General features: G+C 45.8%; 1 protein-coding gene across 7 annotated transcripts in view; it reads right to left on the bottom strand.

Moving 5' to 3' along the window:
• The window catches only part of PRDM2 (PR/SET domain 2), a 131849-nt gene that overhangs the window by 36112 nt on the left and 77727 nt on the right, over window positions 1-18010 (bottom strand). For 6 of the 7 annotated variants that reach the window (XR_011247554.1, XR_011247553.1, XM_069544903.1 and 3 more), the window contains 2 exons: window positions 13789-13899; window positions 3261-7617 (listed from right to left, as the gene is read on the bottom strand). Coding sequence is in view for 5 of the 7 variants with exons in the window: in XM_069544903.1 (XP_069401004.1) it covers window positions 3261-7617; window positions 13789-13899 (4468 nt within the window). In the remaining 2 variants the exon portion in view is untranslated. Of the gene's footprint in view, window positions 1-3260; window positions 7618-13788; window positions 13900-17570; window positions 17624-18010 lie in introns of those variants that run through there. The other variant, XM_069544905.1, reaches the window with a different exon arrangement.

Here is an 18010-nt window from a genome sequence, read left to right on the forward strand (position 1 = left end):
GGAGACCGTGGGACAAATGTGAAGACAGCAACAGGACGACTAGGGAGGTCTGCAGGGACGTGCTGGGAGGGGCACAGACGCTCTCCCTGGAGTGGCGTGGCAGAGATGGGATGTGAGAAATCAGCACCGTTTTCCTCTTTTAATCACTTTCATGGTAAATGGAAAAACTTGGTCTGGAATTTTATTTTACTTCTCCATCACTTATTTACATGTCCTTAACTGGCTGCAATGGGAATACAGTATTAAAAAAAAAAAAAAAGTTGCTCTAAAAGCAGTACTGAGAATGTAAAAATGCCTTGGGACTCACAAAGACTAAAGATGGGTAAGAAGGGAGCAGAAAATATACCTCTTTCCTTGTCTTTTTTTGTCTTACAGCCTGGGGAAATGAGCTCTCAGCAATAGCTCTAAATGCAGTTCCACTGACAAGCCACCAGTGGGTTGTCCCGACCAGTGAAGGTGAGCCCAATAAAGGGTTTGCTGGATTAAGAGCTGTAACAGGAGAATCTAGAGAGCAGTATGCCTCTGCAGCTTTGTCCTAAGAAAAGGATTTGGAGCACATGCCTCTTTCACACCCTGAATGGCACAATGGCTTGTGCTCCAGGAAATGACCGAACGGCAAATTCTGCTGAGCCCTCAGTGTGGGATGGAAAACCGACGTCGTTCTCACGGCTGACTGCAAGTGTATACTTGAAAATCTGTGGAATTCTAAACTGGTATTTGAATGTAAAAAGCCTGTGCATTGAGGACCAGCCCTTAATCACAGTTATGAAGAAACACACACAGGAAAAGGGTGTGCTGCCAGTTCCGGGGTAAGTCCTTGAATGTGCAATGGGGAGAGCACAGCAAAAACACTGAAAACAGAATGAAAGCGGGTATTTCCAAACTTGCAACACAAAATCCCCCCTGAATAAAATTTCAAAGTAGAAATACACTGAAAAGGAAAGACGTCTAGTAAACTCCCTGCCAGTATAGGGCAACAAGCATGAACGGAGGAGAGGCTCTGCTAGGAGCCCGGGGCTGGCACAGAGGGACCATTACATCTTTCAGGCCTGTGCCGAGTGCCCCGGCGTTACACCAACTTCACCACAAGGCACCGAAACAACCATAGCTCTCGAAAGAAACACCCCCTCTTCTGCCCAGACAATCAAAATATGGTGTCCCACTGAATGGTCATTTTGTAGTTCCCCAAACACTTTACGATCGCTCGTAAGTGGCCCCTGTGGAAGACACGTGTCCTTCAGGTGTGTCCGCAGCGCAGCTCCTGTGTCTCACACAAGCTGCGGCCACTTTCACGGGAGCCCGCAGCCACCATACACAGCCAGAACAATTAACCCACTCTTATCTGATTCTTGTTTCCTTTTAGGTCAGATTTCATGCCAGTCATGTTAACTCACAAACAAAGCAAAATAATTAAAACTAACTAGAGCAAAGAACAGAGACACAATTTTATTAGGCACTTCGGTCCTCTGCAGTCTTTAAGGGTCCTTCAAAACCACTGGATGAACCTCACTCAGGTTTCCTTTACACAATATTAATTTTTCCATTTCAATTTTACCTTTGAACTGTATAAATGGGATCCAATACAAAATAAGTGATTCTTTCAGATACTATTGGAGACAAAGAGGAATACAGAGTACATTCTAAAGCATCAGCCACTTGGGAAACGTTTTTTAGTACAGTCTGAGAAAATGACAGCATGTTTGGGGTTCTTTAACCTTGGAAAGCACAGCTCAAGAATGTCCTGTTGTTGTTGAACTTCCAGAACACAGACTGAGTACAAGGAGGTACACAGTGAAGCTGCTACTGGCAGGCAGTGTGGACAGCTGATCAACAGGTGTTTACTTTCGCCAGGACTAACTAAGCTCCAAGATGCTGTATACGCACATGCCAGTCAGACACCAGATGCTGAGTGAGAGCTACAGGAACTATTATGAAGAAGCTTAACAAAAAAAAATCTGATCCTTTATTCCTACAGTCCATCATTCCAGTCTGCCCTCCGCTAATGATCCTTCTCTCCATCTTCAGCCATCACTTACAGCACCAGCACCAAGAACTCTGCCTCATCGACTGTGTGGTGGTAACAGCATCTCTGAACCCCTTGTGACCTCTCCAGACAGCAGTCATCCTCCGACCCCCCCACCCCACCCCATCTGCAGTTAACTCTGCTTCTGTTCGCTTAAAATACCAAAGAATTCTGAGACACAAAGTTACAGCCAACAGCCTAGAGTCACGCAGCTCACTCTGAAAGGACAGGATTTCTCAACACTTCACAGAAATTCTAGCTGATGATGAAGAATTTCACCAGAGATGGACCTGCAGGCCTTATGCAGGAAGCAGCAGGAATACCAAAAGTACACTCCACTCACAGGTGAAGTAACTTAGAAAGTTTAAGAAGTCAATGTAACAAACTTAACTCCTGCCCTAGAACACAGAATAAACAGAGAAATCACCTTAGATCTAAGATGAGGTCTGACGTCACAATGGGGAAACAAAGGCACTGACAAGTGGGGGTCCCCACCCACACCTGGAAGAACCACAGGGTCTGGCCTCAGCATACACTCTCTACTCATCCCCCCTGGCCGTGGGAACCTGGCTATTTACCACCCTATGCTTGGAGACATGAGCCAGTGGGGGGTTGGGGGGGACAGGAGAAGACACGGGCATGCAGCATTTTAAAAGGAATAGGGTACCGTGTTTTGATTTATTTTGACTAAGAGGCAAGTTTTTAAAATTGAAACACAAGAAAAGAAAGCATGAGTAACAAAAAGCAGTCTCAGTTGCTACAACCACTCTTTAAGTCACAGAAATATTAAATCAAATTGTAATATGGTTTTAATGAACTCTGCCAATACATCAGAATATAAGACATCTATGATGGGAAAGTTAATACAAGTGACATTGGGATACCACCCAAGATATAAAGGAAGTTTGAGAGAATTTCACCATTTCATAGTAGGGTACTTTGGGGAGCTTTTCATGGCTTCAAATCCAGTTCATAACTGGCCTTATTAAGAAATGGTACCACTTTCGTGAGTCCCACATGTGAAATAAAAGCTATGTGTCCATCTCTGCAGCAGCCAAAGCACTGACCCTCCTCCACGTCTGCCTACACCTTAAGCAACAGCTATTTCCTTTAAATGCTTATGTCAAAATCGTGCAGGAAAAAGGAAAAGGAGCCATTGGGCAAGTGTTTTCTTCCAACCGTCTTTCCCCCCTTGCTCTTGAGCTCTGAACTCCTCTGACCCTGGAGCTCTGCTTACCTGAGGTCCTTCAGCTCCTGCTTGCCACTCCCGTCCTCCTTCCTGTTCTCACTGGGGTCGGCAGAAGCCGCCAGCTGCAGGCTTCGGGTGATCGGCCCCCCACTCCGTTCTCTGGATTTTACACTGAACCTGTCTGTCCGTTTCTTACCGGCCAAGGCCGACTTGCTCTGTAAGACGGCTCTGCTTTTCTGCGCCCGCACGTGCAGGCTCCTCGACGTCTTGCCTGAGAGGGGAGCTGCATGGTTCTTGGCTGCAGCTTTGGGCTTCCTGCTCTCGCTGTGAGTCATTTTGGCCATTCGTATGGGGCTCGAGTTCCTTAAAGAGGCGCTTGGTTTTTTGGACTTGACCGAAGTGGCGAATTTAACGTTCTGCTTGGACCTGAAGGACGAGGCGGGTGGTGGGACCTGTGAGGGGCCCGAGCTGCGAGCTCTGGTCTTGCCCAGAGGTGCCTGCATGCTCTGCATTTTGATCTCGGCGTCTGCTGTCCGTCTGCGCTGGCTGCTGCTGTTGTTTCTGTCACTCCCGGCAGGTGACGGGTGCCCCCCTTTCTTGGAAGAGTGGGAAAGTTTTTTTTTGGAAGGAGAAAGAGGTTTTTTGGGACAGCTGAAAGCAGCATGCTTATTCAGGCTCCCGATGTACGTGAACTCTCTGTGGCAGTATGGGCAGACGTGCGAGGACGACTCGGGAGTGGTTTTGAGGTCAGCCTTTTGCTTTGCAGACTTGTTTTTCTGTAGGATTGCTTTCTGGACGAGCTGGTTCTTTTTCTTCAACGCGTTTAACTTGAGCTTATTCGAGGACATTTTGCTGAGCTCCACACTAAAGTTCAGCCTTTTGGGCTGGCCCATTCGTCTGAAGGCGTTTTTCCCAGAGTTGTCCAGAACCACCACGCCATTTTTGGGTTGCACAGTCTGCTTCAGTGGGACCGGGTTTTTCTTGGGGGTATACCTCTTCTTGTCACTCGCAGAGGCACATGCCAGGATGTGTTTGTGCAGTTCAGGCATGTTGTCCACGCCTTTCCCGCACTTGGTGCAGCGGATGGCGGTGGTAAATGTCTGTGGGATGTTGTGCGTAGTGAAGTTTGTGGCCGTCACACCAATGCCCAGGGGGCTGCGGTGATGGTACTGAAATGGGGGTGGTTTAAAGCTTGGGTAATGTTGGTTGAGGCCCAATCGAACATCTGGATCCTTTGTCTTCATTCCGGAAGCCATTATTTTGATGGTCGTGTAGAGCTCTTCGGAAGAATCGTTCAGCTCCTCCTCTTCTTTAGACGCTTCTAGAGGGTCTTCTGGCAAACTCTGCATGTGCTCAACATGGGCCTTGCTGGGATCCGTGAAGTTCTGGGGCCTCAGGGTGCCGCTTTCAAACTCGTGGTGCGTGCACACCTTATCTGGGTGGAGATCTCGCTGGTGCTGCTGCAGATTGCACAAGAATGCAAACTCCTTTTTACAAACTGAACACACGAAGATGTTCCCAACGCCGTGAAGCATAAAGCGATGTTCTGACAGATCAGTTTTCACCTTGAAGAGCTGCACACAAAATTCACATTTGAAGGGCCATTCCTCAGCGTGAATGGATAAATGTTTGGTTAGATCCTTAATGGAAAGAAAAGGTGATTCACAGACATTGCAGACAAAGTTCCTGTTGAATGTCTCCTGGACGATCTCCTGCTCAGCGGCGGATGGGGCTTCCTCCCTGGCTTTCAGGTCTTCACTCTCTAGTTCCTCCTGCTTAAAAGATATCATGGGGAGAGAGGTTTCCAGATTGTCCCCAGAGGAAACCACGGATGACACTGCTGAGAGAGGAGGTGGTGAAGGGGAAGAGGAGGAGGAGGAAGATGAGAAGGAAGAGGAGGAAGAGGAGGAGGAAGATGAGGAGAGTGTTGGAGGCCCCGGTGAAGCACCAGACATAACAGGCTCCACGGAGGGAATGGGGGACGGCGAGGGGGACACCGTCGGGGAGAGAATTGGAAGTGGGGACTGTGCGGTGGCATTCGAGAGTGGGGAGGGACACGGGTGGGGGGATGCCCCAGCAGAGGGGGCTGGAAGAACGACAGTAGGAAGCAGCGGAGGGGGCGGAGTGGCAACCGTTAACACGGGGGGGCAGGGCGGAGGAGAGGAGGGGGTGGTGGGGGTCAAGAGAGGCGGCAGCCGCCCGCAAGAGAGGGAAGGTGGTTGCAGGGCAGGTGACGATGAGGAAACGTCAGGAGGAGACTCGACAACAGCGGCAGACGAGCTGGAGTTGAGACCAAGGTCAGGGTCTGGCTGAGGATCTAGAGGTTTACAGGGACTGGCGCTTCCGGATGCCTCTGGAGCGTTTTCCACAGGGAGGTCGACACCGTTGTATTCGTTGAGAAGGACCTTCTGCAGCATGCAGGTGGTGGGTTTCCTTTTCTTCACAGCACTGCAGGATGGCTGCAGCACATGGTTTTCTTTGAATTCCTTGCCTTCAGAGTCACCACAGGGCTTTTTATGCACACTGAGATCTAACACAGCTTCCCACTGGACCGGAGCCCTGCCTGGCCCCTCAGCCTTCTGTTTCACACCACTGGACAAATCCAGTGGCTGCTGGTTGCACACACTGCTAAAAGCAGAGCTAGCTGCCCATTCGTTAGACACCTTATATTCATCAAAGCCCGGCGGGCTCCCAGTTTCTCTCTCATCTCTCCCAGACAAACTCCATGCTGGTGAGTTGCTGTGACTCTCTAATTTGGGTTTTTTGGAGCTTAGAACTGCCTCAGTCCACACGGCTTTCCCATCTCCTGGTTTTCCAAAGTCTCGCAGGGCAGGGCTGTGCTGGGGAGAGCTGGGGGGAGAGCTGGTTCGCCTCTTAAACCTGCTTGAAGTCACAGGTAGCATTGACGCAGGAGCGGACACGCAGACAGGGCCTAATTTGGGTATCTCAGCGGCTGAAATCCCTGCAGGAGGAGTTAATTTATCCTGGGTCTGAAGAAGCTGTTTGAGCTTTGATGACAAATACACGCTTTTCTCTTTGTGGAAAGACACCGCCTCTGTGGTTGATATGCTGAGAGGCAGACTCAAGGAACACGAAGGTGTGGCAGGATCAGACTCAGTCTCGGCTTTAATTTTGGGTAACACAGGCGGACTAGCAGTCCTCCGTTTCTTGGACTCGCTGTTTGTGCTGCTGGAAGGCTCTTTAGGGAGATCATCGGTTATAGGGATCTGCGTGGTCTTTATGTTCTGAGTTATTTCCACTGTGACTGGAGTGAGCAGACAGTTTATTCCGTACAAGTCTGCCGAATTGGATTCCATCTCAATAACGTCACAGTTACTGGTGCTGCTGCTGGTCTGAATTTTACCATCAATGTAGTAATTTAGGTTCTCAGAGATATTGCTGGAAATATCCATGATGTACACATCGTCCGCCTCCCCTTCCTCCTCTGGGTCTGTGCTGGGGACATAGACACTCGGGGCGGGAGGGGCCTGCGCTGCTGGGGGCTGTGGCTCTTCCAGGAGGCCCCCTTTCCGCCGCACCCCCTTGGGAATCAGGTGCCGCTCGTGAACTCTACGCTGATGCCGTCTCATATTCGTGTGAGTGCCGAAAACCTTCTTACAGTACTTGCACGGGTGAAGCTCTTTAGCTTCGCCATTCTCTTCTACGACGGAAGGAGTCACTGAGTCCTGGGACACCTTCTCTGAACTCAAGGTCAGGCCGTCCTGCCCAAGACCGGGGGGCTGTGTGTCGTCCTGGGGAGGAGCATCGTCGCTGGGCGCCTTGCTGCCGGCCGGGTCCTCGAGCTTTCGCTTCAGCCCGGCCTCGTGGCGCCGCTCATGGCGCCGCCGGTTGATCTGTGTGCCGAAGGCCTTCCCGCAGTACTTGCACTTGAAGGCGTGGCTGGCCGTGGACATGTGGATGTGCGTGTGCCGCTCCAGCCCCTGCTTGGTTGTGAACTTCCTCTCGCAGTGCTGACATGGGAACAGAAACGTTTCAAACACGTCCCCGTTGGCCTCTTCTCTGGCTCTGGGAGTTTTCACAACAGGGGCTGCCTCCGCAGAGTCTTCAAGGGTTTCCTTTGAAACAGTTTTTGGTTCTTCTAACAAATCCTCGGGCTTCTCATCACACCGGATCTCCGGCTCTCTCAGGGAACTTTCATTTGGCACATCAGCTGCTTCGTCCCCATCTTCTTCCAGCTCCTCCTCTTCCTCCTCCTCCTCCTCCTCCACCACCTCATTCGCCTCACAGAGCACTGCTTCCTGCTCTGCGTCTGGTCCTGTCTGGGGCTCGTGGGCAGGGGGAGGGAGGGCGAACTCCGGAGGCACATCCTGGTTCACGATCTCCTGAGGGACGGCTGGTTGCTCGGTGGCGGAAGCGGAAGGCTTCTCGTCTTCGTCTTTGGGGCCTGGAAAGCACAGGGAGGCAGAAGTAAGGTTAAACACTAGCCACTGGTGATCAGCTTTCATTATCCATATTACTTTCTTTATCATCTAAAATGCGTGAGAGAGATCGTAGCAATAAACCACTCTACATTCTCATTTAAGAAGTTATACTGGATATAAATCCATTTCATTCATTCAACAAACAACTGCAGTGCACCAGGAAGCTCAGTGGGCAGTGAGGGAGGCTTCAATCTGAGCAATAAATGCCCAAAGGAACTCAGGCTCTTCTGTGTTTCCTCACACAGATATAAACATGCTTTTGTTTACAGAAACTGTACTGCTTAAAACTGTATCGGGAATAGCTGATACTGATATTTGACTAGTCATGAGTTCTAATTTTTCATGATTCCAAACTGAAACAAGAAAACGGCTGAACATATTACCAGGTAATATTCTTAGTGGTCTGCCTTGAATGTAACTGATTTGTTCCCTTCTTCTTTACCAAAACTATATGTCGAGAGCTACAACATTTTCCAAAATTATGTGATCTACATTCTTCATGTAAAAGGAACTTTGGAGACCATCTCTTCTGAGCCTTATTAAATTAGCGAGGACCAGAGATCTCTTCAAGAAAACTGGAAATAGCAAGGGAACATTTCATGCAAGGATAGGCATGATAAACTGTAAGGACCTAAGAGAAGGAGAAGACATTAATAAGAGGTGGCAAGAATACTAATGACCCAGAATAATCGGGATGGTATGGTCACTAACCTTGAACAGGACATCCCAGAGTGTGAAGTTCAGGTGGGCCTTAGGAACCATTACTATGAATGAAGTGAGTAGAAGTGATGGAATTCCAGATGAGCTATTTGAAATCCTAAAAGATGATGCTGTGAAAAGTGCTGCACTCAATATGCCAGCAAATTTGGAAAACTCAGCAGTGGCCACAGGACTGAAAAAGGTCAGTTTTTATTTCAATCCCAAAGAAGAGCAATGCCAAAGAATGTTCAAACTACCGTACAAATGCACTCATTTCACATGCTAGCAGAGTAATGCTCGAAATTCAAGCTAGGCTTTAGCAGCACGTGAACAGAGGACTTCAGATGTACAAGCTGGGTTTAGAAAAGGCAGAGGAAACAGAGATCAAATTGTCAACATCTGCAATATCATAGAAAAAGCAAGGGAATTCTAGAAAAACACGTACTACTGCTTCATTGACTACTTGAAAGCCTTCTGACTGTGTGGATCACAACAAATCGTGGAAAATACTTGAAGAGATAGGAATACCAAACCACCTTACCTGTCTCCTAAGAAACCTGTATGCAGGTCAACATGCAACAGTTAAAACTGGACATGGAACATGGACTGGTTCAAAACTGGGAAAGGAGTATGTTAAGGCTGTATAGGGCTTCCCTTGTGACTCAGCTGGTCAAGAATCCACCTGTAATGTGGGAGACCTGGGGTCGATCCCTGGGTTGGGAAGATCCCCTGGAGAAGAGAAAGGCTACCCACTCCAGTATTCTGGCCTGGAGAATTTCAAGGTCTGTATAGTCCACGGGGTCACAAAGAGTCAGACATGACTAAGCGACTTTCACTTCACTTCAAGGCTGTATATTGTTACCCTGCTCATTTAACTTCTATGCAGAGTACATCATGCGAAATGCTGGGCCAAACTGACTTACAAGCTGGAATCAAGACTGCTGGGAGAAATATCAATAAGTTCAGATACGCAGATGATACCCTAATGGCAGAAAGGAAAGAGAAACTACAGAGCCTCTTGAAAAGGGTGAAAGAGGAGAGTGAAAAAGCTGGCTTAAAACTCAAACATTCAAAAAACAAAGATCAGGGCATCTAGTCCCATCACTTCATGGCAAACAGATGGGGAAACAGTGACAAACTATTTTCTTGGGCTCCAAAATCACTGTGGATGGTGACATAGACACAAAAGATGCTTGCTCCTTCGAAGAAAAGCTATGACAAACCTAGACAGCACATTAAAAAGCAGAGACATCACTTTGCTGACAAAGGTCCGTACAGTCAAAGCTATGGTTTTTCCAGCAGTCATACATGGACGTGAGAGTTGGGTTATAAAGAAGACTGAGGACTGAAGAATTGATGCTTTCCAAGTGTGGTGCTGGAGAAGACTCTTGAGAGTCCCTTGGACCGCAGGGAGATAAACCAGTTGATGCTAAAGGATATCAAGTCTGAATATTCATTGGAAGGACTATTACTGAAGCTCCAATATTCTGGCCACCTGATGCAAGGAGCCTACTCACTGGAAAAGACCCTGATGCTAGGGAAAGATTGAGAGCAAGAGAAGGGGATGACAGAGGATGAGAAGGTTGGATGGCATCACCAACTCAACAGACATGAGTTTGAGCAAATTCTGGAAGATAGTGAAGGACAGGGAAGCCTGGCGTGCTGCAGTCCATGGGGCTGCAAAGGGTCAGACAGGACTTAGCAACTGAACAATAACAACAGGTGTGCCTCAGAGAATAAAAAAGAAATCTGAAGTCACTTCCGAGTCCCAATGCCCAAGAGGAGCCCAGTCTAGCCCGACCTGAGATTAATGGTACAAGGTGGTCAGGGAAGGACTCACCAGCAAGATAGGGGAGTAGAGATCTAAAGAAAATCAGTCACACAGATATTTGGTGGAAGGAAGTCCTCTGGATAGAGGAAATGGCAAATGTGCAAGCTGTGAGTCAATAACATGTTAGATGTGTTCAAGAATTGGCCAGGAAGTTGGAGGGGGGTGGGTGCAGGGAGAGAAGGAGCAGAGCAGGAGAGAATATCAGCTCATGCAGAGCCTTATAGGCTGCTGACCTTTATTCTAAGGGGAAACAAGAAGCCAACAGAGAAACAGAAGAGCAACTGAAATAGAGGAGGGTCACTCTCGGTGCTACATAAAGACAGAAAACTGTAGGGGGACAGGGAGACGAGAGGGGCTGAGCACACCCTCCAGGAGAGGGGCCGGGGGAGACTGGAGCGGCCTGAAGATAGTGGGGAGAGGCCAGAGCCTGGATGCACCCTGGAGAGGAAGCTAACAAGCTGAGTGTGTTGGCTGACTATGGTATGAGACAGGGGCAGGGCAAGGTAAGGACCGGTGGTAGTAGGAGAAGGGTCAAAGAGATTCCACAGCAACTGCTGTTAGCCTGTTCACTAGACTGAAGGAAAAGCAAGTTTGGTCTGTGTGCGTTTGTTTGTATTGGGGGGAAATGAAGAGTTTACTTTGGATGTGTTGAAGTCTGAGAAGCCTGATAAGACATCCAAGTAAAGATATTAAGTAGCTAGATATGACTCTCCTCAAACTAGAAAACAGCAGTTGGAGCATGGACCTGGAAGAGGTCACCTGCAAAGCAAATGAAGATAGGGGAATGGCTGTGTCCCCCAGTCGACTCCAGTACCCAGGGGTCAGAGGAATGGCCAGGGAGGATCTGGAGAGCCAAGAGAGGGGCAGCCCTTAAACTGAGGAGGGTGTAATCAGTTGTATCCAGAACTGCTAAAAGGCTGAGTAAGATAGGGCTGAAAACTGAATATGTGATCTGCCCAGGTAGGGGTGTGATGACAGTAACAACAGTTTTGGTGGAGCAATGGACAAATGCCTATTGAAGGTCAGGAGACACGGGAAGAAGAGACAGGGAGACTGGAAGCAACTCTTTCAAGTTCAGCTGTAGAGGAAAGCAGAGGAATGAGGGAGTGGCTGGAAGGGAATCCAGGGACAGCACAGGCCTCTGAGACAGGAGCTATCACAGAGCATTTAATGCTGGTGGGGACAGCCCACGGCACTGCTCTCTCTGCAGGACCACCTAAGTCTCTGTTGAATTACATCTCTTTTTACTGTAGGTGCTTAAGAGTTATGAAAGATTCTGTAGAAGAATCAGAGCTTGCTCTGACTTCTCCTATTTCTATTAACTGGCTCTTCCTTCATTCACTGGACAAAACGTCAGTACCAGGTGACTAAGGCCTCCAAGATCTACTTTACCAGGAGTTAAGCAGGCAGGCAACACCACTCCAATGAATTAATGGTTAAGCCCATGGAAGTACATGGTTAACAATGATTAAGGACAGAAACACAAGGGAGGAAGTATCTGGTGGCTTTGTTAATCAATCACGGGGAGGCTGCAAGGATAGAAGAGGAAAACAAAGCAGGAGCCATCAAACATGCAGCACAGTGTAAATCAGTGTGGACTGAGCTGGAGGCGGTGGGGAGCCAGTAAGATATTTTAAGGCAGAAGAGTGCCATTTGGGAGACGTGGCTGCAGTACGTATTAAGGGACTGGGAAGAGGCAGAAACCAACACCAATGCAGTGGCATTAGGAGGGAAATGCTGGCTGCCTACACTGAGAGATGGCAATGGAAAAATGCAGAAGAGGCAGGAAAAAAAAGTGGCCAGAGCAAGATAAGACACCAGAGTCTGGTTAACAGACTTTGTGATTGCCTGGATACACGGGACAAGGGAGGCTTTTAACAGGCCAACCTTTCCAAACTTGGAGCATATGAGGTATTAACACAAGCAACGATTCTGTCCTAGCCCACCCCCTGCTTCCTAAGAAGGTCTATCACTTTTTCCTACCTACCACCTCATCCACTAGCAATGAGGTTTCTGCCTCTACATACACTCCAGCCTTTTCTCCTCCAGATGCATTTCTTACATTGCATGAGTCTTCCACAAATTGGGAACCCAGTCATCTGATGGTGGTTCCCAGGAGCTAACTCCCTTTTCAAATACATTTTCAACAGAGACCAAGTACATCACTTAAAAAAAAAAAAAAAAAAAAAACCTAAATGAGAAAACAGAAACGAAAATAACATCTCTAAGGCTCAAAAATTTCTTTACAGAATTTATCTTCAGCCAAAATCCATACCGTCTTTGAATGGAAATATTCTATGATTGGTAAATAATTCCAGATTGAAAGCTGTCCAAAGTAGTATGAACCAAAATGTACACAGCTCTATGAACCCAACTGTGTCCACACACTCACTGAGATCTGCTGAGTTTTAAACCTAAAGGATGGCCTGGGAAACAACAGAAGAGTCTGGCCGCTTGCTCCACACACCAACCACTTTTTGAGGGCCAAGCAGAACACGCCCAAGATGCTGACAAACACCAATCAAATACTGACCAGCTGTTCCACAAACAGGTAGACACTATGTATCTTTTTTTCCACAGGACCTGAACTTGAATCAGGAAAAAAAATTAACTGTTCTGAACTGCTGAAGGGGAGAGGGTTCTGTTGGATTGCACTTTAAATGCTGCAAAAATTATAATCCTTTAAGAATGTCATCCCCACAAACAGTGCTAATAAAAAGATTATAAAAGGCATCTACAGTATTTTTTTTTCTCTACAAATGTTTTTTGAAAGAGTCATAGTCTGTATTTTGAAATCAGCCTATTTGGGTCACTATGAACTCTTGAGCAAGCTCAGTCTCTGTATGATTCTGCCACGTAGCAATGTAAGACCACGTCGTTCCCCACCCCCGCTTCTACTGGCCAGAGTGTCAGTGTGGTGTCTCAACTGCATCAGGCAGAGGGCAACCCACCTTCCTGAGCAACTTCAGTCCCTGTCTCTGGGAATTCTTACATCATGGAGGGCGTAGAGTATTAATTTTTAGAAAGAGCTCTAAAGAAGAAAAATTTTGTAGGGAGAAATACAAAGAGATAAGGCAGAAATTTAAATTCTAAGCAAAAAGAGAAACACTTCATTCTCTATCCTTTTCATTCTAACACATACAACCCAAGGTGTTTGATATTTTCAAGTAAGTTTTTTTTTTAACTGAAATACCAACTATTAAGAAGAATATTGCAAGATAAGATGTTCACAAAGTAAATACACCGCTGTGCTCACCACAACACTGTGATTGACCGGCACCCCAGAAGGCTCCTCCTGTCCCTGCCAGTCTGACCTCTTGTCATCACAGATTTGTTCTAGTGGTTCTGAACTTTATGAATTATTTATAAATACAGTCACATAGTATGTTTCATTTCACTTCGTTTCATTTTATTTTAACCAGGGAATAACTTCATCTTGAACAAGGAAGGCTCAGCTTGCCATATTAAACGTAGGCGGCTTTCTTGCTGTTTAACCCTTTACAGTTCTTGGATGATTCTGAGAAGGGCACTGCAGGGAGATATAAAGTCAAAGCAGCTGGTGGGCAAACACACCCGCATCCTACAGGTCCAACTCCAAGCTTACCTTCCGCAGAATCTCTCATATTTGCAGGGCTGGGATCTGGCTCACTTGTCTTCAGCTGTACGTCTTCGGTTTTGTTTGCTTTGTTTTTACTTTCTTGGGATTTTTTCTTCCCTGAAACACAATATTTATTTATTTGTTTGCTTGTCTGTTTGTTCATTTGGTCACTCACTATTATCCTGAATTTTTGGAGGCAATTACTAATTCAAACTATTTCTAGGTAATTATCACCTCAGATTCCTGAAGAAAGAAACAGATGATGACTATGAATACCTCTATGTTATGTCAAAAAAAACAGAAACCCACAAATTCTGTATTTTTGAGAATCTTGGGTAATGGTTCCCTTTATAACAGCTATCAAACTAATATGTAATATATTCCAGAAGAGTTAACAACACTGAATGTCCAAGGAAAATAAGAGAAGAGTACTAAATTTCAACAACACACAAACAACAGGAACTGGCCAAAGTCTAGTTATTTGTAAGAAGCACATGAGAGAAAAGACTATCCAGACTTGTCAAAGTAAAGCAACTGAAGCAGAGATGTTGCTGAACAGCAAGGGATACCATACCCATACACCACGGCTCAAATATCAAATGCAGAGTAATTCTGAATAGCTCACTGTCCGCCAGCGCGGCATTCTCAGGGTCTGGAGGGACTCAACTCTAGGTTCAGCACAATTCAGTATTTCATTAACAACTCAGAGAATGGAAGTCAGGAAATGCTAGCTGCATTCCAAGTAGCAAGAGAGTTCAAAAGATAACATCAAAATGCAACAAATTTCTGATGAGTTGGAACAATAAACTAAAGTCACCAAGATGTTCAACATGGACAAACATTTCCCTATAGAACTACTATGAAAAAAAAGTGAAAGTGAAGTCGCTTGTCTGACTCTTTGCGACCCTGGACTATAGCCTGCAAGGCTCCTCCGCCCAAGGGATTTTCCAAGCAAGAATACTGGAGTGGGTTGCCATTTTCTCTACAGAAGTACTAATGCTGAAGGTTTGGAAGCTCCGCCTCTCTGGGATTTAATCAGAATTTGTGGCCCTGTTCCATTTTTTAAATTCTACATTTCTTGCTCCTGGGAGCTTTTGTTTTTCAGTTTTCAGATTCAGAATAAGTTCCACCCACCTTCCTCTAAACTTTCTTTCTCTTTCTGCAACGCTTCCCCCAACCCGGCCTCAACAGCTCCTGGAACTGTCTTTTCTCTTCAGAACAAGGCTCTTGACACCTTCATCTCTGATTTAGTAAATGACTAGAAACTAGAAACCATTCATAGCTTCTGGAAAATGGTATTCCCCTTAACACTAGTGTAGAGAATCACTACAGAGGAGAGTAACTAATTAAAACATAGAGCACAAATGAAATGAGGTCAGAGACACAAAATATCACCACTACAAAGATCATGATTAAAAACAGAAACATCAACTACAATACAAATACTAACCATCAAAAACACCTCCGTATTTTGTCAGATATTTAAGAGATGCAACAAGAAAAAAAGTATAAGATACTTAACAATCAGCCATTTGATTTGTTAGTCTTAAAAAACAAAATACCATTTTAAATCCCTAAACTCTTCAGCTTGTAAAAAAAAACTGAAGATGTCTCCTGCAATTATATAAAACCTTCACTCAAATTCCTAGTAACACATCACTCCATTCATTTCTAAAGGCAGCTGAAGTTGAACCTGCGACACTAGCGTGTACTTCACTGGAACCACACTCCGGTGGAAAGAAGAGCTGAGAAGTCTGTGTGTAGCTGGCCAATTCGTGTCTCCAGGTGGAAGTGTGATGAATCAATCCCTTCTGCAAGGGGCAAGGATATGAACACACCTTTTCATCTGGTTAGAAGTAACCTCTTCTTTCGAGTCTTTCACGCTTTGCCAACTTAACAGCACTTAGTCTAAGTCTGGTGATGACAAAGGCTCTTGAGAACCCAGGTGTGTTTAAAGGAATATGGATCCAATCAGTTTTTTTCATCCTCACTACGGTATACACTGTGCTGTTTGTGTGTTGTGCCTGGCCCGCATCAGACTACTGGCAGCAAACAAGGCAAACACAAATGATTACTTGGCTATGAATGTAACTGGTCTAGTAACTGCAGTACCAGTCTGAAGGGGTTCATGGAAAGGGTTCCCAGTGCCTGCAGACGCCTGATTCAAAAGTTATATTCAGAACGCGTTTTCCCTGAATCAAAATCCTCAAATAGTTATAAGACATCAGTACTACCTCATGTTCTTCAAACATGCTAAACAATAAAACCCTTTTCTACCAACCTTACTTTCTACTTTATACAAGTATGAATAAATAAAAAGGGAGGTCTAAACTCCACCTCTTATGAATAAACCTTTAAGTCACACTATAAAATTTAATGGAACAGGTGTCAACTTGTACTACAATTTCTTAAAAAACAATGCAGAAAATTTTCTGAAACCTATCAAGCGCTATATGAAACCAGTTTAAAAAAAAAAAAAGGCAAACTGACCTATATGTACAGACTACTAAAATAGTAAAACTTCTAGATTTATATAAAGGAAACCACAGCTTTAATAATACCATTCATTAGTATGTACCAAGAATGAAAGTACATAGCTAAAAACGCTGTTTTAGTTTCCTGCCTAAAAGAATATTAGAACACTTAGCTCATACTGAACTTCAAATATCTTAGTTTTAGACTCTCCTAATCAGTGAGCAGCTATGCCATCACCAAACTACCCCACTCCTCTCTCCGTTGCCCTCACCCCTTGCTGCCCCTGTTATCCTATTTAAAAACCATGACCAGGAAACCCTGTTCTGCCTGGTGAAGAGAAGCCACATGCGGTAGGGACAGTCTATTTGGAGAGCAAACAAGAACACCGACCAGGCTTGCGGCAAGCCCCTCAACCGCAGCACAACTGACACGTGGGGTCAGACTGCTCTCTGTTGTGGGGCTGTCTGAAACATCACAGGACATTTAGAAGCATCACTGACCTCCACCCATTCGATGCCAACAGTGTGCCCCTACATCTGTCTGCGACAAGCCAAAGTCTCCAGATACCGCGGAAGCCTCACCCAAAAGAGAATGTCTCTCTAGGTTAAGAACCACTGGGCTAAACCAATATGGGGTTCCACAGTCTGTGTATTTCTTAAAAATTTTCAAGTATTTGATAATACTAACAAACCAACTCTAAAAACTAAGCAATGGAACAATTAAACTTACCTCTTAAGTGCCTCTGGTAAACACTGGTAGACTTAATTTATGATAGACACCAGTCTACCATGAATCTAATCATCACTAATTAATGGAACTGAGATAATCTAATACATAAAATGATTTTCTCAGTCTTTATCAGAATCCTCTAATGCTCAAGGTACTTCCCATTAGGACCAAGACTAGAGATGAAGGGGCTATTGAAATTCCCCGTCCTACCTGCTATTTCTGTGCTAGAACTGAAGACCACGGTCCCCTGGGAACTACCCAGTCTATGATAGTAGAGCAGTCTGACCCTGGGAATCCTGACTCACTCTTAGGTACGCCCAGTGTCACTCACAAATACCCTACAGCACCTACTGGTGGCACCTACTCCATTTCCTCAAATCAATACATTTCTCCCCCATACCTGGTTTTTGTTCTACATGTAATCAAATTAAAAGTAAACAAAAACAACTTCTAACTGGAAACAACCTGTAAGGACTTCTGCGAAGGGAGGGGCATGTGTTAGTTCTTGTCTGTAAGGCAAGAAGCGCCTGGGAAACGGTTCGGCAGAGCTGCTGGGAGCCTGGTAAGTACACGTGTGCACTTACCCTCAGGTTCCTGAAGGGTCCTACATAGAGGCTCTGCCAGCTGCGTGCTCCACTTGGTCTAAACAAGAAAGATACAGGAATGAAAACACAAGGAAAGTGGAATGGAGACAGTGACACAGAACATGACGAAGGACAGGACAAAACATCATGTATGTAAGGAAAAGAAATACACAAAGATGAAGAAAACTGAATGAAACAGAAGGAAAACAGCAGTCAACCCCTACATCGAGGCTTCCCTCCAACCCCCCCACAAATAATAGTCTTTGTGTTCTCAGTGGGGGATAGGATGTGGTATACTTACTTCCAGCCTATCCCATGCTCAAGACTGATGTCCCTACTACTTAAGTACTGTTCTGCCAGAAGACTCAAAGTCCTAACCTATGTCTCTCATTTTAGAGAGACACCCAAGGACCACCATCATGAAGTCAACGCCTGAGATG

Source organism: Ovis canadensis, chromosome 12 (assembly GCF_042477335.2).
Source record: "Ovis canadensis isolate MfBH-ARS-UI-01 breed Bighorn chromosome 12, ARS-UI_OviCan_v2, whole genome shotgun sequence".
NCBI classification, from domain to species: Eukaryota; Metazoa; Chordata; class Mammalia; order Artiodactyla; family Bovidae; genus Ovis; species Ovis canadensis.